The sequence below is a fragment of the Salvelinus namaycush genome, chromosome 11, assembly GCF_016432855.1.
Source record: "Salvelinus namaycush isolate Seneca chromosome 11, SaNama_1.0, whole genome shotgun sequence".
In the NCBI taxonomy this organism is placed as follows: domain Eukaryota; kingdom Metazoa; phylum Chordata; class Actinopteri; order Salmoniformes; family Salmonidae; genus Salvelinus; species Salvelinus namaycush.
Window position 1 is genome coordinate 38,517,062 of NC_052317.1, and position 25,318 is coordinate 38,542,379.

The window sequence follows — 25,318 nt, forward strand, 5'->3', positions numbered from 1 at the left end:
TACCTTTTATAGTTTTCACGCCACTGCTTTTCTTTCTGTTCTGTGACATAAAACCGTCTGTCAGGATTCAACACCATCTGATTCTCTCTTCCTGTCAGGGGTGTTGTTTTACACAGGCTTTTGATCGTTCCAACAAATCAACAGTAGAAACAAGTTTCACGCCACCAAGGTGAGTTGATCTCTCTGTATCCTGATGAACTGCCCTTCTGAATATTCTGTTCATGTAAATATGTCTAAACATGTCAAATTTACAGCAGGCCACAAAAAATAAAACTGTGTCTTTACATGAAACCAGACTGCCAGGACAGTGGAATTGTGACCTGGCCATGTTTCTACTCAATAGCTTTACAAGTTAGCGTTTAAATAATCTCTTTCTTTTTCTTTCGCTCTCTTCTTTCTTTTTCTTAATTTCTTTTATTTTCTTTCTGTGTTTCCGCCACCCATGAACTCCACCGCTAACACCTTAGTCCCATCCCGACCTTTAACCTCCAGATAACACATGGATGACCTGGATGCTGTCAGAGGACTCTCTCCCCGGCCCGCTCCTCCTCCTGAGGACTCGGTGTCCCTCTCCACGTCCTCCACAGACACCATCAACTTAGAAGGTACGTCACCTGGTTGCTGTAATAACAGGGGAATCTGAGCTAGAGCCTAGGCATTACTTTGGAGAGCTAATGCAAGTCTCCAGGTCACAAATCAAGTGGATGTGGTTCCTCCAAACCACCTTCATTCCAATATGGCCGTCGCCCATTTCATTGTTGATGCCCAACAGATGACCAAGTGTTATTAAGGATGTGTGTGTTATTGGGTGTGTATAGATGGCCACTACTCTGCCCTGCGAGCGGAGCTGGAGGCTGATGCTCAGGACTTGGAGGGAGAGTCCTGGAGTGTTGCTGTGGACCAGCAGTACATAAACAGCCTCCACCAAGACGCTGTAAAGAGGCAAGATGTCATCTACGGTAAGAACATAGCTCAATAGTAAGAACATACAGTACTGGAGCTGGATAGCAGGGTGGACGATGTTATCTGCAAAAGGACTGTGTGAAGGGAGATGAGACTGAGGATAATGACTACTACAATTATGCTGATAATGGGTGCCTTCGACATTGTAGCCAACTTAAAAGACGAGTTGAGACTGACTGATCTACAAATCATCTTGCATCACAAGTAACTACTCAATAATATTTCTAGATCAGTCAGTCCCAAGATGCATCACAGGTTTGATGTTTACATACACTAAGTAGACTGTGCCTTTAAACAGCTTGGAAAATTCCAGAAAAGGATGTCATGGCTTTAGAAGCTTCTGATAGGCTAATTGACATCCTTTGAGTCAATTGGAGGTGTACCTGTGGATGTATTTCAAGGCCTACCTTTAAACTCAGTGCCTCTTTGCTTGACATCATGGGAAAATCAAAATAAATCAGCCAAGACCTCAGAAAAATTATTGTAGACCTCCACAAGTCTGGTTCATCCTTGGGAGCAATTTCCAAATGCCTGAAGGTACCACGTTCATCTGTACAAATAATAGTACGCAAGTATAAACACCATGGGACCACGCAGCCGTCATACCGCTCAGGAAGGAGACGCGTTCTGTCTCCTAGAGATGAATGTACTTTGGTGCGAAAAGTGCAAATCAATCCCGGATCAACAGCAAAGGACCTTGTGAAGATGCTGGAGGAAACAGGTACAGCAGTATCTATATCCACAGTAAAATGAGTCCTATATCGACATAACCTGAAAGGCCGCTCAGCAAGGAAGAAGTCACTGCTCCAAAACCGTCATAAAAAAGCCAGACTACGGTTTGCAACTGCACCTGGGGACAAAGATCGTACCTTTTGGAGAAATGTCCTCTGGTCTGATGAAACAAAAATAGAACTGTTTGGCCATAATGACCATCATTATGTTTGGAGGAAAAAGGGGGACGCTTGCAAGCCGAAGAACACCATCCCAACCGTGAAGCACGGGGGTGGCAGCATCATGTTGTGGGGGTGCTTTGCTGCAGGAGGGACTGGTGCACTTCACAATATAGATGGCATCATGAGGTAGGAAAATTATGTGGATATATTAAAGCGACATCTCAAGACATCAGTCAGAAAGTTAAAGTTTGGCCCCAAATGGTTCTTCCAAATGGCCAATGACCCCAAGTATACTTCCAAAGTTGTGGCAAAATGGCTTAAGGACAACAAAGTCAAGGTATTGGAGTGGACTTTCACAAAACCCTGACCTCAATCCTATAGAAAATTTGTGGGCAGAACTGAAAAAGCGTGTGCGAGCAAGGAGGCCTACAAACCTGACTCAGTTACACCAGCTCTGTCAGGAGGCATGGGCCAAAATTCACCCAACTTATGGTGGGAAGCTTGTGGAAGGCTACCCGAAACGTTGACCCAAGTTAAACAATGTTAAAGGGAATGCTACCAAATACTAATTGAGTGTATGTAAACTTCTGACAAACTGGGAATATGATGAAATAAATAAAAGCTCAAATAAATCATTCTCTCAACTATTATTCTGACATTTCACATTCTTAAAATAAAGTGGTGATCCTAACTGACCTAAGACAGGGAATTGTTACCGCAAATGTTAAGAATTGTGAAAAACTGAGTTTAAATGTATTTGGTTAAGGTGTATGTAAACTTCCGACTTCAACTGTATAACAGTAGTGATAATGTAAAGATACTGTCCCCCTCAGAGTTGATCCAGACAGAGGTGCATCATGTGCGGACCCTGAAGCTGCTGCTGAGTGTTTACCAGTATGAGCTGAGACACAGCCTACATATGGAGGAGACTAGGCTTGAGAGGATGTTCCCCCAGGTATCTCCATATCTGACTCCTAAAGAGTTGACAAGTCGTTTCAATAAACCACACGGGAGTTCAGTGTGTGGACTGTAGTCTCTCTTTCCTTTTAATCACATATATTTTTTATCTCCTGCTTAAAACCAATAGATGTGTGTGTAATCGTTCCTTTATTCTTACATCAGATCGACAGCCTGCTGCACATCCACCAACACTTCCTGTGGTGTCTCATGGACGGCCGGGACAGACACAACCACCACACTGTCACACAGCTGGGAGATATCCTCATCAACCAGGTAGTGTGTGTGTGTGTGTGTGTGTGTGTGTGTGTGTGTGGTGTGTGGTGTGTGCTGAGCTAGCTAACCCATCAGGAGGACTGTGTTATGACAGGGTGGTGGTGTGGCACTGTCCTCACCAGCATGAATGGTTCCTTTGAGAAAACATTTTAAGGAAATCATGACTCTTTATACTTTCCCTTTGTCATACCTGATAAACATGTTTACCTGATGATTGTGTTGTTTTGTAGTTTTCAGGTGAGGTGGGGGAGAGGATGAAGGAGAGTTACGGCGTGTTCTGTAGTCACCACACTGACGCCGTCAGCCTCTACAAGGAACAGCTACAGAACAACAAAAAGTTCCAGAACTTGATTATGAAAATCGGTCGTTTGTCCATCGTTCGGAGGTTAGGAGTACCAGAATGCATCCTGTTGGTGACTCAGCGGATCACAAAGTACCCCGTCCTGGTGGAACGCATTCTACAGAACACTGAAGGTAACTAACTGACTCAACAAGCATTGTACTACTGACATCATACAGTTGGACTGTATCACTGAAGGTAACTGACTGACTCAACAAGCATTGTACTACTGAAATCATACAGTTGGACTGTATCACTGAAGGTAACTGACTGACTCAACAAGCATTGTACTACTGACATCATACAGTTGGACTGTATCACTGAAGGTAACTGACTGACTCAACAAGCATTGTACTACTGAAATCATACAGTTGGACTGTATCACTGAAGGTAACTAACTGACTCAACAAGCATTGTACTACTGACATCATACAGTTGGACTGTATCACTGAAGGTAACTGACTGACTCAACAAGCATTGTACTACTGAAATCATACAGTTGGACTGTATCACTGAAGGTAACTGACTGACTCAACAAGCATTGTACTACTGACATCATACAGTTGGACTGTATCACTGAAGGTAACTGACTGACTCAACAAGCATTGTACTACTGACATCATACAGTTGGACTGTATCACTGAAGGTAACTAACTGACTCAACAAGCATTGTACTACTGAAATCATACAGTTGGACTGTATCACTGAAGGTAACTAGGTGCACTTGATTAACTTGACTGGCATGCCAGATAGTTAGAATCTGCTTGGCATTTGACCCAGAGTCGGCAGTGTGACTAGATTGATGGATTTATTTGACAGTTTAAAAATACAATTCCAGCCAAGTGGATACATTGCATTTAAAGATATCAATATCAAATCATTTCTGGGTAACGGCAAGTACCTTACTGTAATAGTTTTTATTTGTTTTCTTGTTTTTTGTTGGGGGATGGAGCCAACATGTCTCCATCCAACTTCCCATCCCATTCCCCCACCCAGCCAACATGTCTTCATCCAACTTCCCATCCCATTCCCCAACCCAGCCAACATGTCTCCATCCAACTTCCCATCCCATTCCCCCACCCAGCCAACATGTCTCCATCCAACTTCCCATCCCATTCCCCCACCCAGCCAACATGTCTTCATCCAACTTCCCATCCCATTCCCCAACCCAGCCAACATGTCTTCATCCAACTTCCCATCCCATTCCCCCACCCAGCCAACATGTCTCCATCCAACTTCCCATCCCATTCCCCCACCCAGCCAACATGTCTCCATCCAACTTCCCATCCCATTCCCCAACCCAGCCAACATGTCTCCATCCAACTTCCCATCCCCTACCCCAACCCAGCCAACATGTCTCCATCCATCCAACCTCCCATTCCCCTACCCCAACCCAGCCAACATGTCTCCATCCATCCAACCTCCCATTCCCCTACCCCAACCCAGCCAACATGTCTTCATCCAACTTCCCATCCCATTCCCCTACCCCAACCCAGCCAACATGTCTCCATCCATCCAACCTCCCATTCCCCTACCCCAACCCAGCCAACATGTCTCCATCCATCCAACCTCCCATTCCCCTACCCCAACCCAGCCAACATGTCTCCATCCATCCAACCTCCCATTCCCCTACCCCAACCCAGCCAACATGTCTCCATCCAACTTCCCATCCCATTCCCCCACCCAGCCAACATGTCTCCATCCAACTTCCCATCCCATTCCCCAACCCAGCCAACATGTATCCATCCATCCAACCTCCCATTCCCCCACCCAGCCAACATGTCTCCATCCAACCTCTCTTTTTTTGTGTGGCAGTACTGCCTGCCAGCAGTAATCGTCTCTGATCGATTGAGAGATTAAAGCGTCTATCATCATTAAGTAACATAATAGATGCCGAGCATTGAATATTTATATTAATGCATTTCGATATGATTTTTTTTTTTTAAACTTTGCCCCAGAAGTATTTAACCGCAGGCCACTCCCACTTCATATGAAGGAATGTGCCTGCCTGATTTAGAGGAGACAATAAACAGTTGGGAGTTGGGGACAATTTCATTGTAAGACTTCTCCTTGGTGTTAAATACAGTCTGTGAACAAACTTAAACTGTATAAGTTGATGGTTCGTATTACGGGATGCCAAGGTGATATTTTTCCATATTATGTTCCAGTTAAAGGGTTGTTCAGATTAAATTAGATCTGTTGACCGTACTTTTAGAATGGCTTGCTCAGAATATGAGCTTTCCAAAAGTGTTGTAAATATAGAAAAAAGGACTTACATACACATTACCAGGCATCTTTCAAATCTTGGGATGTTCTCAAATCATTACTGTCCATGATATCGGCAAGGGTACAGATTCCACATTTAGATCATTGTGGGGATGCAAAAGTTCTCCCTCCACATGGCAAGGCATTATTGTGAAATATTGGGAGGTTGGTTATGCCGTTTTGATTCCCAGTTACACAGTTTTGAAATGTTGCGCCAAATAAAAATTGTGTGAGGAGTAATAAGACCAAAGTGTAGTTTACATTGTTTGAGAGATATATCAGTGGAGACCACCTCTTCCTGGTCAATAGGAGACACCATATTACATTAAGGGATATATCAGTGAAGACCACCTCTTCCTGGTCAATAGGAGACACCATATTACATTAAGGCATATATCAGTGAAGACCACCTCTTCCTGGTCAATAGGAGACACCATATTACATTAAGGGATATATCAGTGAAGACCACCTCTTCCTGGTCAATAGGAGACACCATATTACATTGTTTAAGGCATATATCAGTGGAGACCACCTCTTCCTGGTCAATAGGCGACACCATATTACATTAAGGGATATATCAGTGAAGACCACCTCTTCCTGGTCAATAGGAGACACCATATTACATTAAGGGATATATCAGTGAAGACCACCTCTTCCAGGTCAATAGGAGACACCATATTACATTAAGGGATATATCAGTGAAGACCACCTCTTCCTGGTCAATAGGAGACACCATATTACATTAAGGGATATATCAGTGAAGACCACCTCTTCCTGGTCAATAGGAGACACCATATTACATTGTTTAAGGGATATATCAGTGAAGACCACCTCTTCCAGGTCAATAGGCGACACCATATTACATTAAGGGATATATCAGTGAAGACCACCTCTTCCTGGTCAATAGGAGACACCATATTACATTGTTTAAGGCATATATCAGTGAAGACCACCTCTTCCTGGTCAATAGGAGACACCATATTACATTGTTTAAGGGATATATCAGTGAAGACCACCTCTTCCTGGTCAATAGGAGACACCATATTACATTAAGGGATATATCAGTGAAGACCACCTCTTCCTGGTCAATAGGAGACACCATATTACATTGTTTAAGGGATATATCAGTGAAGACCACCTCTTCCAGGTCAATAGGCGACACCATATTACATTAAGGCATATATCAGTGAAGACCACCTCTTCCTGGTCAATAGGAGACACCATATTACATTGTTTAAGGGATATATCAGTGAAGACCACCTCTTCCTGGTCAATAGGAGACACCATATTACATTAAGGGATATATCAGTGGAGACCACCTCTTCCTGGTCAATAGGAGACACCATATTACATTAAGGGATATATCAGTGGAGACCACCTCTTCCTGGTCAATAGGAGACACCATATTTCTCTCTATACTCAGCCAGGGGCAGATGAATCATGTCTAAACCAATTTAGGATGGGGTGAAGTGCTAGTGCTTGGAAATACAATTTAAAGTTTGGTACGGATAGTCCTCTTACGTCTTTCCCCCATTTGTAAGTTTGTTAGTTTGATCCGAGATCGTTTACCTCGTCACATACATTTTGAAACCGCATAATAAACTTTATCCCAGTAGCCAGAAGGGGGAGACATGGAAGACATTGAACTACAGAAATTCAGTCGTTGCAATATATTACATTTGACAAAAGATATTCTGCCAATCAGGCAACTGAGCTATTATTACATCTGATGAGGTCGGATTGAATTGATTCTGTTAAAGTTTCTGGTTTTATCTAAGGAATGTTAGCAGTTGATGTTATAATTTAGTAACACAGACACCCAAAGCAAATCAGAAGGAGGAAAATAGGTTTATTCAAAGAGGATAAATTATAGATGTTATGCTGAGAGGTAGATGGTCATTCCGTCCCGGTCCTCAGTGATTCTCTCCACAGAACAAAGGGACAGTATGTACATTATAACCCAGCCCTAGCCTGTGGTTGACCATTTAGAATTCCTTGCAATAAAACTGGGACAATGGCCAAATAACAAGTATCCTATTTCAGGCTTGATGCCTAGACAAATTCCTCCTATGTCTCTGAACCATTGCTCATTAATCCCCTATTACAGAAAAAACACTATTTCCATTGATTGTTAGTACTCTGTTGACTTTTAGTCCTCTTAACCTTTAGTACTGTATTGACCTCTCGATCTCTGCGTTGTGTATTTATCTTCAAAATATTCTTATACTCCCCCCTAGATCATTTAAAAAATAAATATACTTAAAATGTATTTCTAGAAAACAATTAAAAAAACATGAAAAAATTGACAGTATATTAAAAAAACATTAGCAATAAGCATAAAATCATTCACATTAAACACCTTGCCTTTCTATAAAACACAAAGGGCATATTGTACTTGCTGTTACAATAAGAAATAGATTTTAACAAAGTTATAGAAAACAAGTATTAACAGGTGTAATAATGATGTACCTTACAATTCCTACCACAGGAAAGAGGAAACTGAGGAAACTCACACACACCAAAAAAATAATTGTCTACAAGACAATAATATTCAATCATCCCATTGGCACGGTAATCATTCACCCAGTCCTTTAATTCCACACTGGTATAAGTCCCACATTTAGAAATTATGTTCTGACAGTCCTGGTTTCAAGAGAAATTGATATGTCACATAGATTTCCCCTAAGTAAGCATGTCCCGATTTTCAGGAAAACGTTGGACATTTCACCTAGATATCCCTAATATAACGACTGCGATGTACAACATAGAAGCTTATCAGGTTCTGATCATCTTACTATGCTTCTTCACTCGAGATTGCTAATCAATCAGTTCATTATTCTCCATGCTCCACTTTGTCATCAAAATGCAATGAGTGACATGTATCCATTGTGATTTTCCCTGGACTTTTACTGCTGACCTTGTTATGAGCAAAACTTGATAGAGGACCTTCCCATTTTGGCCCTAATGTCTCTATTACATATTTGTTTACCATCACCCACTGTCCTGGTACCACGTCATGTCCCCCCTCGGTAGTTATTCCCCACACCTCTTTTACTTCCCCTACTGCTTTAGAGAGTTGTAATGCAATAGTTAAGCATTGTGTCACTCATAAAGTGAACGTCTGCTTTGTGACATGGGTCGACCTGTGACAACCTCGAACGGACTCAACCATGTGGTTTTGTGTTATGTGTTGCCCGTATACTGCATAATAAGCCGTAGGCAATGCATCTGGCCATGCTATCCCTTCTCGATGCGTCTTTGACAGACTCACTTTCAAAACTGGATTTGTGCGTTCTACCTGTCCACACGATTAAGGATGATAGACTGGCAACTACACTGCCCTTATGTTCAGAAGACGAGCTACTGCCTAACACACATTTCCTGTGTAATGAGTGCCTTGGTCAGATTCTAATTGTTCCGGAAATCCCCATCTGGGAATGATTTCTCGAATCAGAATTACAGCTGTGTGTGGTGCAGTTCCTTTCTTAGTAGGGTCGGCTTCAACCCATCGTGAGAAACGATCAACAACGACCAGCACATCTTCATGTCCTTTACACTTGTGCAGCGTGATGTAGTCAAGCTGTAGATGTCTGAAGGGTCCTGGTGGGGCAGGCGCTCGTCCTGTCTGTACTTTCACTCGTCCCTTGGTGTTGTTTTCCATAGAAATGTTGTAATTCGCCACAACAGCCTCAACCTCTTCCTGCACACCAGGATTCCACCATTTACCCACAAAACAATAAACTATCTTGTCCACACCAATGTGTCCCAAAGAGTGGATCTGTGTCACCGCGTAGGGTAAGAGTGCATTTGGCGCTACACATCTCAGGTTGTATTTCTACACACCTTCTTGGTTGAGTTTGCATCCTGCAGTCATCCTTTCCCACACTTCGTCTTTTGGATCTCTGCTTTGCATATCTCTAATGTGTTTCAATGTATCCAAGGTGTGTCTCCTAATCAGTTTAGGTGACAGAGGTGTTCTCTTGGCAGCCGCCTTGGCAGCTCTGTCAGCCAGGTCATAACCTTTACTCTCGTCTGTAAAGATTTTTCCCATGTGCTTTCATTTTCAAAATGGCAACTTGTCCAGGTAACTGGAGAGCATTCAGTAGAGCCGTCACCTCTGGTCCGTCACCTCTGGTCCGTCACCTCTGGTCCGTCACCTCTGGTCCATTCTTCACAGGAGTTCCCAGTGATGTCATGAATCCTCTGTTTTTCCATATTTTTCCAAAATCATGACCTCTCGTCCTCTGTCTCTGCATTGTTTATTTATCTTCAAAATATTCTTATAGGAAGGAAGTATATCTACTCCCAAGTTTTTAAAATGGGGAACGATTGGGATTCCGTAAGTAGAGATGGAGTCCTCCATCGGGGTCTTGAGCGGCACGAGGGCTGATTTGGTTAGATTCATTTATAACTTGAGATAAAACAGAATTTACCAATCATCTTCAATGTGTTCGGGAGCGATTCTCGATGCGTTGTCTAGATATTGGAAAATATTGTCTGTGTTTAATGAGATGAAGTGATTTGAGGGAAATTGGTGTTATTCTCTTCGATTGACGAATTGCTTTGGTCAGGGGTTCCATGGATAATAGCAAAGGTGAAATTGGATCTCCTTATCTGCTGCTTCTAGTGATTCTGAATGGAGCAGAGCAGATACGGCCTCCCTATGGATGAGGGATTGGCATATAGTATTTTAAGCATATTAATGAAATTAGAGACAATTCCCATACAGACCACAATGGACATATCTCTGGTCTATCAAAAGCTTTTTCTGCATTGAGCGAGATTACAGGCCAAGGAGCTGCTGTTTCTGATGAAGCATTTATGATATGTAATAGTCGACGGAGGTTTTCTGCGCGAATTTTTTTTTTCTTAACAAACCGCTTTGGTTCCGTGTGGAGTCTCGAGACGGGATGACAACATTTTGGAAAACAGTTTCGTATGTGTTCATCTAAGATAAGGGGCGATACTGAGAACACTAGGTGGCATCCTTACCTTTAAAAAAAAAATATATAACCGAAATTAGTGTTGTGTTCACATCTCTCCCGAAATGAACCATTGTGAACGGCTGTGTTCATAATTTCAAGCTATAGTGGACCTAATTTAATCCAACATTTTTAATAGACCTCAGGAGGAATACTAACCCATCCAGGTGATTTGCCTTTATTCATCTATCCAACGCGAGGTGTCTTCTGTTGAGAGAAGTTCTTTATTATGTTAGAAAGTCTGGCTTGGTGTGGATTTACAATCAGAGGTGAACAGTTCTTTATAGAAGCAAGATAAACTTTGATTAATTTGGGGTTTGATAGTAATTCCTCTGTTTCAGATTCAATAGTTGTTATATCAGCTAATTGATCATTACTGCTTCGGCCAGTAAACGACTAGGACGATTACTATGAAAGTAATGGTTGAGTCTAACTCAATGGGAATGGCAAATTCTGTTCTCTGTTTTCTCAATAAATGTAAGTTCTGTCTTGACTTTGGAAAGAGTAATAGCTATCTGGTCTGAAAAAAGTATTTGTTTCAGAATGCTCTAATGCAGTAAATAACATGTCCAATTCTGATATCTACTTTCATTGTGATCTACTTTAATTGTGATTAATTTAACCCAGATGCAAATGCAGTTGCATTATTTTAAATAAAACCTTTTGGTGGCATCCCATAAAATCCAGGGGTTATCGAGTGAATTTTTATTGATCATTATGAATTCATTCAGTTCCATTTCAAATGCGTCACAGAATGTAGGACTTTGTAGAAATGCGATGTTGAAATGTCATCTTGTGGCTCTTTTAGTAGATTCTAAGATTTTAAGTTGGCAGTAGTACGCGTGGTGGTCAGACAATCTCTTATGTCAAATGTATATGTTCTTGATTAAAGACAATAGAGGTATAGATAATGTTTTATGCCTGTTGAGTAGAACGTGTACTTACTGGAATTGTTTTCCATTAAAGAAGTTCCACAAGTTCCATTTTGGTCGTCTGACTTCTCTCTCTGTGTGTCCTCCTCCTCCTCCCACCAGCCGACAGTGAGGAGCACGGTGCCCTGGCCCAGGCCCTGGTTCTGATCAAAGAGACCATCTCTGCTGTGGACTCCCAGGTCCATGACTATGAGAGGGCCTCCAGGCTGAGAGACATAGGCAGCAGGCTGGAGCCTCGTTCCCATGGCCGGTGGAAGGACGGCAGGGAATTCACCAGAGAGGATCTGGCTGAGGGCTTCAGAACCCTGCTCCACGAGGGGACGGTCAACTGTCGGGTGGCAAACGGACGGCTCAAAGGTGGTGACCTCTCTAATCGGCCCTTCTGGGATCTTGCCATTTTTTGGGGGGGGGATCTTTGCGGTGTAAAAGCTTGGTTTTTACTGCAGTTTTTCGGAAAATTGGCGATTGTTTCTTCTAGTAATCAGTGATTCTCATTCTGGACACCCAAGACCTCATGTGACCTATCAGGCCCTGTTATAGTCTATATCTAGAACCCATAATTCCTTCTGGTCAGGTCACACAGTCAGAACTCCTGATCGTAGTCATACTTATCTATTAGGAATGCTGTGATGATCTGTGAGGATGGTGTATTTGTTGATTTGAGTGTTTGTCTGTTTCTATCCCATGTCTTCAGACATCCATGCTGTTCTGTTGTCAGATGTCCTGCTGCTCTTACAAAAGGAAAAGGACCAGAAACTCATATTTGCTAATGTGGTGAGGGAATTTTCTCAATATAAGAGAATCTGTGTCCAGCTACTCATTTTAATTTTAAACCCATTTTAATCGTCTATCTCCTTCTCCTCCTCGTCCTCCTCTCCTTTTTCAGGACAACAAGACGTCGGTGATCTCCCTCCAGATGCTGATCGTCAGGGAGATGGCCCATGAGGACAAGGCTATGTTCCTGATCAGTGCTTCGTCCAGCATGCCAGAGATGTACGAGATACACACATCCTCCAGAGAGGACTGCAACGCCTGGATGAGCCTTATACGAGACGCTGTCAACAGGTAGGAATCGCACAGGTAGGAATCACACAGGTAGGAATGACATAGGTAGGAATCACATAGGTAGGAATGACACAGGTAGGAATGACACAGGTAGGAATGACACAGGTAGGAATGACACAGGTAGGAATGACACAGGTAGGAATGACACAGGTAGGAATGACACAGGTAGGAATGACACAGGTAGGAATGACACAGGTAGGAATGACACAGGTAGGAATGACACAGGTAGGAATGACACAGGTAGGAATGACATAGGTAGGAATGACAAGTTATTTTACTTTCTACACTTTCAACTGATTTGTAATCAGCGTATGGGTCAGTTCTTAGGGCGTATAGTAACCCCAGTGTGTTTGACTCTCTTTGTGTTCCAGTTGTCCAGTAATGGAGGAGCAGCTGAGCAATGAGCAGGAGGAGGCCAGGCTAGCCAGGCTCAGAGACTTCCAAGGTAAGAGACTCTACCAGCTCTACCAGAGAGCTTCAAAATGTCCTCAATAACAGCTGTCCAAATGTCTTCAATTCCCATTGTCAGGCCTTACGGAATGTGTTTCCAGAGCGTCTTGTGTGTTTGTTTGTTTTTTACCATAGCATCTGTGTGTTTGCAGAGCGTCTGTATGTGAAGGATTCCCAGATCATGCAGAGCCTGACAGAGAAGCTGCAGATGTTTGCTGACATGGCGGAGGCTGTAACAGGGATAGAGGATCTAGCTGCCCACTCATGTCTGCTGCTCCACGGTGACGCCTCAGACCTCCAGCAGGGGGAGACACTGCTCAAGGGGGCCATCACTGAGGGTAGGAAGGAAGCACAAATCCACTCCTAGACCATGCCCTAAGCCAGGGGTGCCCAAAACTTTTCACTCAGGCCCTCCTTCCAGCATTGGGGAACATCTTGCGCCCCCCCCCCCATGTCTATTTCTATGGGCACAAGCACTGTTCATGACTCAAACTGTTCACACCCCTATTGTTGGTGGAGAGAGAATTTTGCAGGTTTTAAAGATTTTCAGCAATTCGACACATTTTGTCATGGGGTAGAGAACACTATGCAGTTTTTAAGCTAATTTCCTTGCAATTCTACACATTTTGTCTAATGTGTATTCATGTGATATTTAAGTGATTGAAACATTATAACAAAATGGACTGGCTAAAAGCCGTTAGCTGACATGGGCTAGTTGATCTGGACATTTCTGACACGTTATAAATAGCTTTCTAAGGTCTTCCCTTAGGGGGAGCGCCCCACAGTTTGGGAACCACTGACCTAAGCAATTGTGGAGATCTGAGAGGGTTTGAGACATAGTTTGATAGGTTAAATTTGATAGGTTAAAGCAATATTGTAGTATCTCCCCCATCCCCTCTGTTTACCCCCTGACCTTGGTACTCCTGGCAGATCTGATCTGATAATAGTTCACGTCACCATCGTCTTTAGTAAATTTGTTCTAAATGTTGACCCACCATGAGAATCCAATGTCAGCTTGTCTGCCAGATAATCAGATTTTAGGTTCTTCTTCTTCTTCTCTCAGTGGAGAATCTGCAGAACCTTCTCCTGTCCGGTGTGACTGTGCGAGATCCCCATCCAGAGGACAGCCTGGGACCAGGGAGGTTCAGTTTGAGGCCAGAAGTGGTACGGCTTTGTCTAGGGGGGCTCGGCCTTGGGCGGCTGGGGAACCTGTCGGTGCTGAGGAGAGCGGAGACCTTTGGAGGTTACGACTGCTACCGTCCCACCCCCATCAAGAGTAAGTCTTTTATTTATAAAAAAATTATTAACCCATTTTTCTCCCCAATTTCGTGGTATCCAATTGGTAGTTACAGTCTTGTCCCATCGCTGCAACTCCCGTACGGACTCGGGAGAGGCGAAGGTCAAGAGCCGTGCGTCCTCCGAAACACAACCCAACCAGCCGCACTGCTTCTTGACACAATACCCACTTAACCCGGAAGTCAGCCACACCAATGTGTCGGAGGAAACGCCATACACCCGGCGACCGTGTCAGCGTGCACTGCGCCCGTCCCACCACAGGAGTCGCAAGTGCGCGATGGGACAAGGACGTCCCTGCCGATGCTGGGCCGATTGTGTGCCGCCCCATGGGTCTCCCGGTCGCGGCCGGCTGCGACAGAGCCTAAACTCGAACCCAGAATCTCTCGTGACACAGCTAGCACTGCGATGCAGTGTCTTGGGCCTCCCGAGTGGTGCAGTGGTCTATCAAGAGTAAGTCTGTCGCTCAGTCGGTCTGTCGCTCAGTCGGTCTGTCGCTCAGTCGGTCTGTCGCTCATACAGATGGACTATTATACCCATACAGATGGACTGTTATGTCCATATCTGGTCCTATCGTTCCTCATATCTCACAAATCCAGTGTTATCTTTTGAACACAGTTTAACATAATGTTTTCCAGATGTAGAGGGACGACCCCAACGTTCAAACTCTGACCCCCAGCTACAGGACCTCGACCAATCGGAGAGCCTGGAACTGTCGGTGAGTGACTGGCTATTCCAATCTCCTCGCAAGTGTGCTCTCGTTTTCTCCTCAGAGAGGAAGGGAGGTGTGGACTAGTGTTTAGTTTGTCTGGTTCATGGTTTACAAGCTGCTGAGGCACCAGAATCATACTGTAGTTCTCCCAAATCCATCCTTCCCTGAAGCCAAGATTACTCTCAATCTGAACATACAATATCTTGATGTTTAGTCTCCTGAATATCTGAAGTTAATAGTTTTTCTTGTCTCAACCTTATTTCTCTATCTCCCCAGTTCTTTTACACCGTGCTGACTCTCTCACATAGGCTCTACGGTCTGCAGGTAAGACATACACTGAGTGGACAAAACATTAAGAACACCTGCTCTTTCCATGACAGACTGACCAGGTGAATCCTGGTGAAAGCTATGATCCCTTATTGATGTCACTTGTTAAATACAGTTCAAATCGGTGTGGATGAAGGGGAGGAGACGGGTTAAAGAAGGATTTTTAAGCCTTGAGAAAATGTTGACATGGATTATGTATGTGTGCCATTCAGAGGGTGAATGTGCAACACAAAATATTAGTGTCTTTGAACAGGGTATGGAAGTACCGGTAGCTGCATGGCGCAACTCAATATTAGGAAGGTGTTTCAAATGTTTGGTATACTCAGTGTATATATTCTTTACATGCTACAGACACAGTTGTAGGTTCGTCCTGTCTTATCTTACCATTAGATTCAGTTTTAAGTGTGTCCCCTGCCACTCCCTAGTCTGAAGTTTGTACCCTGTCCATCACTGGTGTTAAGTTTGTTTCCTGCCCCTTGCTGGTGTTAAAGGAAAGATTTAACCATTTTGAATGTTACTTCATATTTGTGCATCTCTGAGCTATGTTCTATCGATTCCCAGGGTCATTTCATGTTTTCATGTGTATCTGAGCTATTCACATTCAAGCAGGAAGAAATACAGCCAGTATGATGAGTTTTGCATCATATGCCCTCTGCCTCCTGGTGTTAAGTATGTCCACTGTCCCTCTCCGTAGGCCATCGTCTCCCAGCAGGACAGCCACATTGAGCTCCAGCGTGCCTCTCTTTTGGAGCGTGAGCGTCCGGGTCGCAACCGAGGCAACATGCTCCTGGAGCAGGAGAAACAACGTAACCTGGAGAAACAGAGAGAAGAGGTGGCCAACTTCCACAAGCTGCAGACACAGCACCGCCAAAACCAGGTACAATACAGTTTATTGTGTTAGGGAAACGGAGGTAGGGAAATTCAAATTCAACTCTGGACCTCGAAGTCAGTTTTTTCTTTTCTTTTCTTTTTTCATTGTTCCCCTCTAATCAGGGACTGATTTAGCCCTAGGACACCATGTGGGTGCAATTCATTATCTGGTAGAACAGAAAACCAGCAGGACCTCTTAAGTTAAGAGTTAGATCCACTACATCAGGGGTATTCACATCTCATGTATCTGGAAGAGTACATATCTCTCTCCATCTCATATCTCTCTCTCCATCTCATATCTCTCTCTCTATCTCATATCTCTCTCTCCATCTCATTTCTCTCTCTCCATCTCATTTCTCTCTCTCCATCTCATTTCTCTCTCTCCATCTCATTTCTCTCTCTCCATCTCATCTCTCTCTCTCCATCTCATCTCTCTCTCTCCCTCTCATCTCTCTCTCTCTCCATCTCATCTCTCTCTCTCTCCATCTCATCTCTCTCTCTCTCCATCTCATCTCTCTCTCTCTCCATCTCATCTCTCTCTCTCTCCATCTCATCTCTCTCTCTCTCCATCTCATCTCTCTCTCTCTCCATCTCATCTCTCTCTCTCTCCATCTCATCTCTCTCTCTCTCCATCTCATCTCTCTCTCTCTCCATCTCATCTCTCTCTCTCTCCATCTCATCTCTCTCTCTCTCCATCTCATCTCTCTCTCTCTCCATCTCATCTCTCTCTCTCTCCATCTCATCTCTCTCTCTCTCCATCTCATCTCTCTCTCTCTCCATCTCATCTCTCTCTCTCTCTCTCTCTCCATCTCATCTCTCTCTCTCTCTCTCTCTCCATCTCATCTCTCTCTCTCTCTCTCTCTCCATCTCATCTCTCTCTCTCTCTCTCTCTCTCTCCATCTCATCTTTCATCCATCTCTATCCCCAGGCTCGCTGGGAGAAGGAGCGGGAGCGTCACCGGCTGCAGGCGGAGGTCCTAGAGGCGGAGTTAAGACGGAGAGAGGAGGAGTGTGGGAGACTGGAGGAGAAACTAGAGGCGGAGCGAGAGGAGCTGGAGAGACAGAGAGTGACGTACCAACAGGTTGCTGCTTCGTTTTCTTACAATATAATAATTTACAGGAGAAAATCTGACCTATCTGAAATGAAAATGAATGGCCCCTCCCTTCAGTGAAAATATATTTTTACCCTGCCTGATCGCTTGAAAAAGTGATCCTCCCCTATACCCAAAATAATAATTAAAACATCAAATGGATAGCAGAGAACATGCCAACCATTTACCCTCACTCCTAGGACAGACCAGAGTCTTAGATATTCAGTTTTAGAAACTGTTCTTCGTTTTGTAAGCGTTACATGGCAAAGTAGCCAGAAGGTTGTCAATTCACAGACTACCGCGGACAAGAGTAGGGGTGAAGAGATATCCATTGTAATAAAAGCACTAAATTCATCTGTCATATTTGCAGGCCAAGAAAAATTTGCCTTTTTTATAAATGCATTTCATGCAATTCTATGTCATTTCTACGTGACTGGAGACGAGCAGAATCTATTTTAATACCACAACAGAGCGTGACAACGAGCAGAATCTATTTTAATACCACAACAGAGCGTGACAACGAATGCGCGCATGCTGCAGTGCTAGATAGGTTTGATTTCTATACAGGCTAGTGTTTAAAAAACAGAGGATAGTCTAACAGTGATAAAGTTGTCAAGTGTAAAAATATATCGGAACGGAACCAGTTACGACTGAAGTATCTGATCAGCAATGAATTTCAGAAAAATACATTAATTGTTTTAACACAGCAGCCGCATATCATCAGGTAGGCCAATATACACTTGTAACCTTTTTTCATATGCAAAACTATCATTTTCTAATTCGTTTCATGATACTGTTGTTACAAAATAGATTTGTGTTGGCTGTGATTAGGGCACGGAAATATAAGAGCCTCTGCTAGGCTAAATTTATCCAACTAGGCATGCATAGCTCACCACATGATCCTCAAACCAGAGACTGGCCAAACAAATTCAAAAGGCACTGTAGAATGACTGACTGTATAGCCTAATAAGACATTTTTCATTTAATTATTATTTAATTCAAAGTATTTTTAAATGTAGTATTTCATCATATAAATAAATGTATTGGCATGTTGTTGAAATGCTGAGCGCTCCTGCTAGCTTCTAGCGTGTCTCAAATGCTTCACAATGGATTTCTTAAATGGCCTTGAAATAATAATAATAATAATAATATAGCCTAAATAATACATTTGTTTGTTCCTTCTTAGGCTAGCTGGCTTGCTCCTGACTGATTTAGAGTTAATATGTTGTTTAATAGCGTGTTGAAATATTGAATGTCAATTGATATTGACAGAATCACACATTACTTCCCAAAGCAAAGTACATGTTTTGTCTCCTCAGCTACAGAAGGTTGTAGCGCAGACTCTGAATGTGATAGAGACAAACCAAAGATATCCCATAATGCATCGGAGTCACGTCTTTCCCCAGCATTCCCCAGCTTGTTTCTAGCGTGAAGCATTTGAAAAAATATATATTTTACCTTTATTTAACTAGGCAAGTCAGTTAAGAACAAATTCTTATTTACAATGACGGCCTACACCGGCCAAACCCGGACGACTCTGGGCCAATTGTGCGCCGCCCTTTGGGACTCCCAATCACGGCCGGTTGTGATACAGGCTAGATTCAAACCAGGGTATCTGTAGTGACGCCTCTAGCACTGAGATGGAATGGAACCAGGGTGTCTGTAGTGTCTTAGACCGTTGTGATACAGCCTGGAATGGAACCAGGGTCTTAGACCGCTGTGATACAGCCTGGAATGGAACCAGGGTCTTAGACCGCTGCGATACAGCCTGGAATGGAACCAGGGTCTTAGACCGCTGCGATACAGCCTGGAATGGAACCAGGGTCTTAGACCGCTGCGCCGCTCTGGAAAATTGTGGACTAAAGCGTTGTTATATAATCAGGTCTCTAAAAAATACATCTTAGGCTAACAAAGGGGTAGGCCTATGCTTTCAGTCATTTCCTTTAACAACAGCCACAATACCCTCACGTACTGTACCCTCACATACTGTACCCTCACATAACCCCTCAATTCCAGATCTGGTTTTAACTGAACACACCAAGCTCTTCATTAAGACTGAGATATTTATAAGGAGTGCACGGTGACTGACAAAATGTATGGATAGTAGACTATAAGAAGACCAGAGGGAAGAGTGACCCCTACCTGCCCTCCAACACCACTTCCAGCAGCATCTGGTCTCCCATCCAGGGACTGACCAGGACCAACCCTGCTTAGCTTCAGAGGCAAGCCAGTAGTCAGATGTAGGGTGGTATGTTGCTGACAGTGGCAGGTAGCCTAGCAGTCAGAGCAGTGGACCAGTAATCGAAAGGTTGCTGGTTCGAATACTCGAGTCGACATGGTGAAAAATCTGTCAGTGCCCTTGAGCAAGGCACTTATCCCTAATTTGCTTCAGGGGCTCCGTACTACTATGGCTGACCCTGTAAAACAACACATTTCACTGCACCTATCCGGTGTATGTGACAAAATGTGTTTATTTAAATTAATTTCCCTTTGTCATGTAACGTACCAACAGGATCTGGAGAGGCTGAGGGAGTCAATGAGGACGGTGGAAAAACAGAAGGAACACCTCAATACACAGATGAAGTTGAAGCAGAACAAGACCAACCCTGGGAGTTTTAACTTCACAGCTCAGCAGGTGGGGATGTGGTGTGGTCGTTAAGAACTGAGGACCAATAGTGTGAGGAGCTGTTGTTGATGTATTGATGTTTACATCATCCGGACATTCTATTCTTCTCCTCAGGCTCCCCTCTCCCAGTCCTTCCGAGGGGATCCTCCCCTCTCCCAGTCCTTCCGAGGGGATCCTCCCCTCTCCCAGTCCTTCCGAGGGGATCCTCCCCTCTCCCAGTCCTTCCGAGGGGATCCTCCCCTCTCCCAGTCCTTCCGAGGGGATCCTCCCCTCTCCCAGTCCTTCCGAGGGGATCCTCCCCTCTCCCAGTCCTTCCGAGGGGATCTTCCCCTCTCCCAGTCCTTCCGAGGGGATCCTCCCCTCTCCCAGTCCTTCCGAGGGAACCTGACGGCTGATTGGATGAAGGGAAGAGAGGTGATCCAGATCCCCAAGGTCCTCGTTCCCCACAGCCTCTCTGTAGCCACCAACATTTTCCTGGAGCAGCCCCCGGAGGTGAGCCACATAGGACGTAATAGGACAGTGCCTTCAGAAAGTATTCAGACCCCTTGACTTCTTACACATTTGTTTTAACGTTACAGCCTTATTCTAAAATTGAATACATCGTTTTTTCTCTCATCAATCTACACACATTACCCCATAATGACAAAGCAAAAATAGGTTTTTAGAAATTTGAGCAAATTTTATAAAAAATTCAACTGAAATATCACATTTACAAAAGTGTTGAGACCCTATACTCAGTACTTTATTGGCACACCTGTATTTGCGGAGTTTCACCCATTCTTCTCTGCAGATTCTCTCAAGCTCTGTCAGGTTGGATGGCGAGCGTCGCTACACAGATATTTTCAGGTCTCTCCAGAGATGTTTGATCGGGTTCAAGTCCGGGCTCTTGCTGGGCCACTCAAGGACATTCAGACTTGTCCCGAACCCACTCTTGCGTTGTCTTGGCTGTGTACTTAGGGTCGTTGTCCTGTTAAAAGGTGAAACTTCGTCCCAGTCAGAGGTCCTGAATGCTCTGGAGCAGGTTTTCATCAAGGATCTCTGTACATTGCTCTGTTCAGCTTTCCCTTGATCCTGACTAGTCTCCCAGTCCCTGCTGCTGAAAAACATCCCCACAGCATGATGCGGTCACCACCATGCTTCACCGTAGGGTTGGTGCCAGGTTTCCTCCTAAAGTTCAATCTTGGTTTCATCAGACCAGAGAATCTTGTTTCCCATTGTATGAGAATCCTTTAGGTGGGCTGTGGGCTGTCATGTGCCTTTTACTGAGGAGTGGCTTCCGTCTGGCCACTCTACCATAAAGGCCTAATTGGTGGAGTGCTGCACAAACACAGGTTTTCCTTCTGGAAGGTTCTCCCATCTCCGCAGAGGAACTCTGGAGCTCTGTCAGAGTGACTATCGGGACCAGGGCCTTTCTCCCCTGATTGCTTCGTTTGGCCGGGCGGCCAGCTCTAGGAAGAGTCTTGGTGGTTCCAAACTTCTTCCATTTAATGATGAAGGCCACTGTGTTCTTGGGGACCTTCAACAATTCCCTCAACCTCATGGCTTGGTTTTTGCTCTGACATGCACCGTCAACTGTGGGACCTTATATAGACAGGTGTGTGCCTTTCTAAATCATGCCCAATCAATTGAATTTACCACAGGTGGACTCCAATCAAGTTGTAGAAACATCTCAAGGATGATCAATGGAACAAGATGCACCTGAGCTCAATTTCGAGTATCATAGCAAAGGTACTTATGTAAATAGGGTATTTCAGTTTTTTATTTGTTATAAATTTGCACAAATTTCTAAAAACCTGTTTTTGCTTTGTCATTATGGGGTATTGTGTGTAGATTGATGAGGGGAAAAATTGATTGAATCCATTTTAGAATAAGGCTGTAACGTAAAAAAAATGTGGAAAAAGTTGAGGGGTCTGAATACTTTCCAAATGCACTGTACCTACCATGGTTTTCTAGAAATCCCAGTTAGAGGATTCCTGGAATCAGGAAATAGTACTTTGTCAAGTTACCAGTATTTTTCAACCCTAACCAACTACGTGAATGTGTGCTCACTTCCCAGTGTTTTTCTATTGTACGTGTTGTTCAATAGTGTATTGATATTGTGTATTTTTCATGCTGAATTTCCATGTAAATGGACAGTAATGTTCCCATTCGGTGCACTCGGTACAACAGTTAGATCTCCATAGCTGTGTGTTGTAACTCATTTTCCAGTAGTTTCATTCAGTTATATTCATAACTTTACGTTATCGTATCTTAGGTGCCCCCTCGCAGGGAGAGCATCGGCCCCGGGCCCCTTAAACCGGAGTTCCCCATCCACCTGATCAGCAAAACCAACCAGGTTGTTCACAAACCAGTGGCCGTGCAACAGCAGATACCCACCAAGCTGGCTGTCTTTGGCAACAAGGTCAAGGAGAAGAGCAGTAAGAAGAGGTCCCACCACAAGCGAAATCACAGCGCAGGTCAGAACACGGCTCAGTAGAACACGGCTCAGTAGAACACGGCTCAGTAGAACGCAGGTCAGTAGAACGCAGGTCAGAACACGGCGCAGGTCAGAACACGGCGCAGGTCAGAACACGGCGCAGGTCAGAACACGGCGCAGGTCAGAACAGAACAGAACACGGCGCAGGTCAGAACAGAACACGGCGCAGGTCAGAACAGAACAGAACACGGCGCAGGTCAGAACAGAACAGAACACGGCGCAGGTCAGAACAGAACAGAACACTGCGCAGGTCAGAACAGAACAGAACACTGCGCAGGTCAGAACAGAACAGAACACTGCGCAGGTCAGAACAGAACAGAACACGGCGCAGGTCAGAACAGAACAGAACACGGCGCAGGTCAGAACAGAACAGAACACGGCGCAGGTCAGAACAGAACAGAACACGGCGCAGGTCAGAACAGAACAGAACACGGCGCAGGTCAGAACAGAACAGAACACGGCGCAGGTCAGAACAGAACAGAACACGGCGCAGGTCAGAACAGAACAGAACACGGCGCAGGTCAGAACAGAACAGAACACGGCGCAGGTCAGAACAGAACAGAACACGGCGCAGGTCAGAACAGAACAGAACACGGCGCAGGTCAGAACAGAACAGAACACTGCGCAGGTCAGAACAGAACAGAACACTGCGCAGGTCAGAACAGAACAGAACACTGCGCAGGTCAGAACACTGCGCAGGTCAGAACAGAACAGAACACGGCGCAGGTCAGAACAGAACAGAACACTGCGCAGGTCAGAACAGAATAGAACACTGCGCAGGTCAGAACAGAACAGAACACGGCGCAGGTCAGAACAGAACAGAACACGGCGCAGGTCAGAACAGAACACGGCGCAGGTCAGAACAGAACACGGCGCAGGTCAGAACAGAACAGAACACTGCGCAGGTCAGAACAGAACACGGCGCAGGTCAGAACAGAACACGGCGCAGGTCAGAACAGAACAGAACACTGCGCAGGTCAGAACAGAATACGGCGCAGGTCAGAACAGAATAGAACACGGCGCAGGTCAGAACAGAACACGGCGCAGGTCAGAACAGAACAGAACACTGCGCAGGTCAGAACAGAATAGAGCACGGCGCAGGTCAGAACAGAACAGAACACTGCGCAGGTCAGAACAGAACAGAACACTGCGCAGGTCAGAACAGAACAGAGCACGGCGCAGGTCAGAACAGAATAGAACACGGCGCAGGTCAGAACAGAATAGAACACGGCGCAGGTCAGAACAGAATAGAACAAGGCGCAGGTCAGAACAGAACAGAACACTGCGCAGGTCAGAACAGAACAGAGCACGGCGCAGGTCAGAACAGAATAGAACACGGCGCAGGTCAGAACAGAATAGAACACGGCGCAGGTCAGAACAGAATAGAACACGGCGCAGGTCAGAACAGAATAGAACACGGCGCAGGTCAGAACAGAACAGAACACGGCGCAGGTCAGAACTGTACAAGGCACTCCTATAATCTCAAACCTTCCGTTTATTAGTCATGTACTGAGGCACTTGTTGTGAAGTCCTACTCTTTCCTCTTGACCTCAACTGTGCTAGGGGAAATCATAACATTTACCCCATATTGATATTTTCTATGATCTGTTAAAGGAGTGGCGTATATCTCCATCACGGAGGTTGGTGGCACCTACATTGGGAGGATGGGCTCGTGGTAATGGCTGGAGTGGAATCACTGGAATGGTATCAAACACATGGTTTCTATGCATTTGATGCCATTCCATTTGCTCTGTTCCAGACATTATTATGAGCCGTCCTCCCCCTCAGCATCCTCCACTGATCTCCATAGTTCTGATGTTGTCTTTCCTACCGCAGCGTCCATAGAAATGTCTCAGGTGGTGCCGATCAGAGTCACAGGAAATGAGAGCCAGAGTCTGAGAGGGAAGAAGACTGTGAGCCCACAGAGAAACTACCAATTAGGTAAGAGCCCTCACAGAAACTACATCAGGTAAAACCCGTTACTGATGCTACCAATCAGGTAAGAGCCCTCACTGATGCTACCAATCAGGTAAGAGCCCTCACTGATGCTACCAATCATTTAAGAGCCCTCACTGATGCTACCAATCAGGTAAGAGCCCTCACTGATACTACCAATCAGGTAAGAGCCCTCACTGATACTACCAATCAGGTAAGAGCCCTCACTGATACTACCAATCAGGTAAGAGCCCTCACTGATGCATACCAATCAGGTAAGAGCCCTCACTGATGCTACCAATCAGGTAAGAGCCCTCACTGATGCTACCAATCAGGTAAGAGCCCTCACTGATACTACCAATCAGGTAAGAGCCCTCACTGATACTACCAATCAGGTAAGAGCCCTCACTGATACTACCAATCAGGTAAGAGCCCTCACTGATACTACCAATCAGGTAAGAGCCCTCACTGATACTACCAATCAGGTAAGAGCCCTCACTGATGCATACCAATCAGGTAAGAGCCCTCACTGATGCTACCAATCAGGTAAGAGCCCTCACTGATGCTACCAATCAGGTAAGAGCCCTCACTGATGCTACCAATCAGGTAAGAGCCCTCACTGATACTACCAATCAGGTAAGAGCCCTCACTGATACTACCAATCAGGTAAGAGCCCTCACTGATACTACCAATCAGGTAAGAGCCCTCACTGATACTACCAATCAAGTAAGAGCCCTCACTGATGCTACCAATCAAGGAAGAGCCCTCACTGATGCTACCAATCAGGTAAGAGCCCTCACTGATACTACCAATCAGGTAAGAGCCCTCACTGATACTACCAATCAGGTAAGAGCCCTCACTGATAC

General features: G+C 44.7%; 1 protein-coding gene across 2 annotated transcripts in view; it reads left to right on the forward strand.

Moving 5' to 3' along the window:
- Positions 1 to 25,318, forward strand: part of LOC120056147 (rho guanine nucleotide exchange factor 18-like) — a 35,319-nt gene that overhangs the window by 8,833 nt on the left and 1,168 nt on the right. The window contains exons 2-21 of one of the 2 annotated variants that reach the window (XM_039004352.1): positions 99 to 169; positions 468 to 605; positions 819 to 959; positions 2,690 to 2,811; positions 2,979 to 3,089; positions 3,320 to 3,563; positions 11,711 to 11,965; positions 12,303 to 12,382; positions 12,495 to 12,673; positions 13,045 to 13,118; positions 13,276 to 13,461; positions 14,187 to 14,399; positions 15,055 to 15,134; positions 15,405 to 15,452; positions 16,150 to 16,332; positions 17,254 to 17,406; positions 19,928 to 20,050; positions 20,156 to 20,533; positions 22,296 to 22,497; positions 24,354 to 24,458. In XM_039004352.1, coding sequence (XP_038860280.1) covers positions 500 to 605; positions 819 to 959; positions 2,690 to 2,811; positions 2,979 to 3,089; positions 3,320 to 3,563; positions 11,711 to 11,965; positions 12,303 to 12,382; positions 12,495 to 12,673; positions 13,045 to 13,118; positions 13,276 to 13,461; positions 14,187 to 14,399; positions 15,055 to 15,134; positions 15,405 to 15,452; positions 16,150 to 16,332; positions 17,254 to 17,406; positions 19,928 to 20,050; positions 20,156 to 20,533; positions 22,296 to 22,497; positions 24,354 to 24,458 — 2,983 coding nt within the window. In that variant the 5' untranslated portion in view covers positions 99 to 169; positions 468 to 499. The remainder of the gene's footprint in view (positions 1 to 98; positions 170 to 467; positions 606 to 818; positions 960 to 2,689; positions 2,812 to 2,978; positions 3,090 to 3,319; positions 3,564 to 11,710; positions 11,966 to 12,302; positions 12,383 to 12,494; positions 12,674 to 13,044; positions 13,119 to 13,275; positions 13,462 to 14,186; positions 14,400 to 15,054; positions 15,135 to 15,404; positions 15,453 to 16,149; positions 16,333 to 17,253; positions 17,407 to 19,927; positions 20,051 to 20,155; positions 20,534 to 22,295; positions 22,498 to 24,353; positions 24,459 to 25,318) is intronic. The other variant, XM_039004353.1, reaches the window with a different exon arrangement.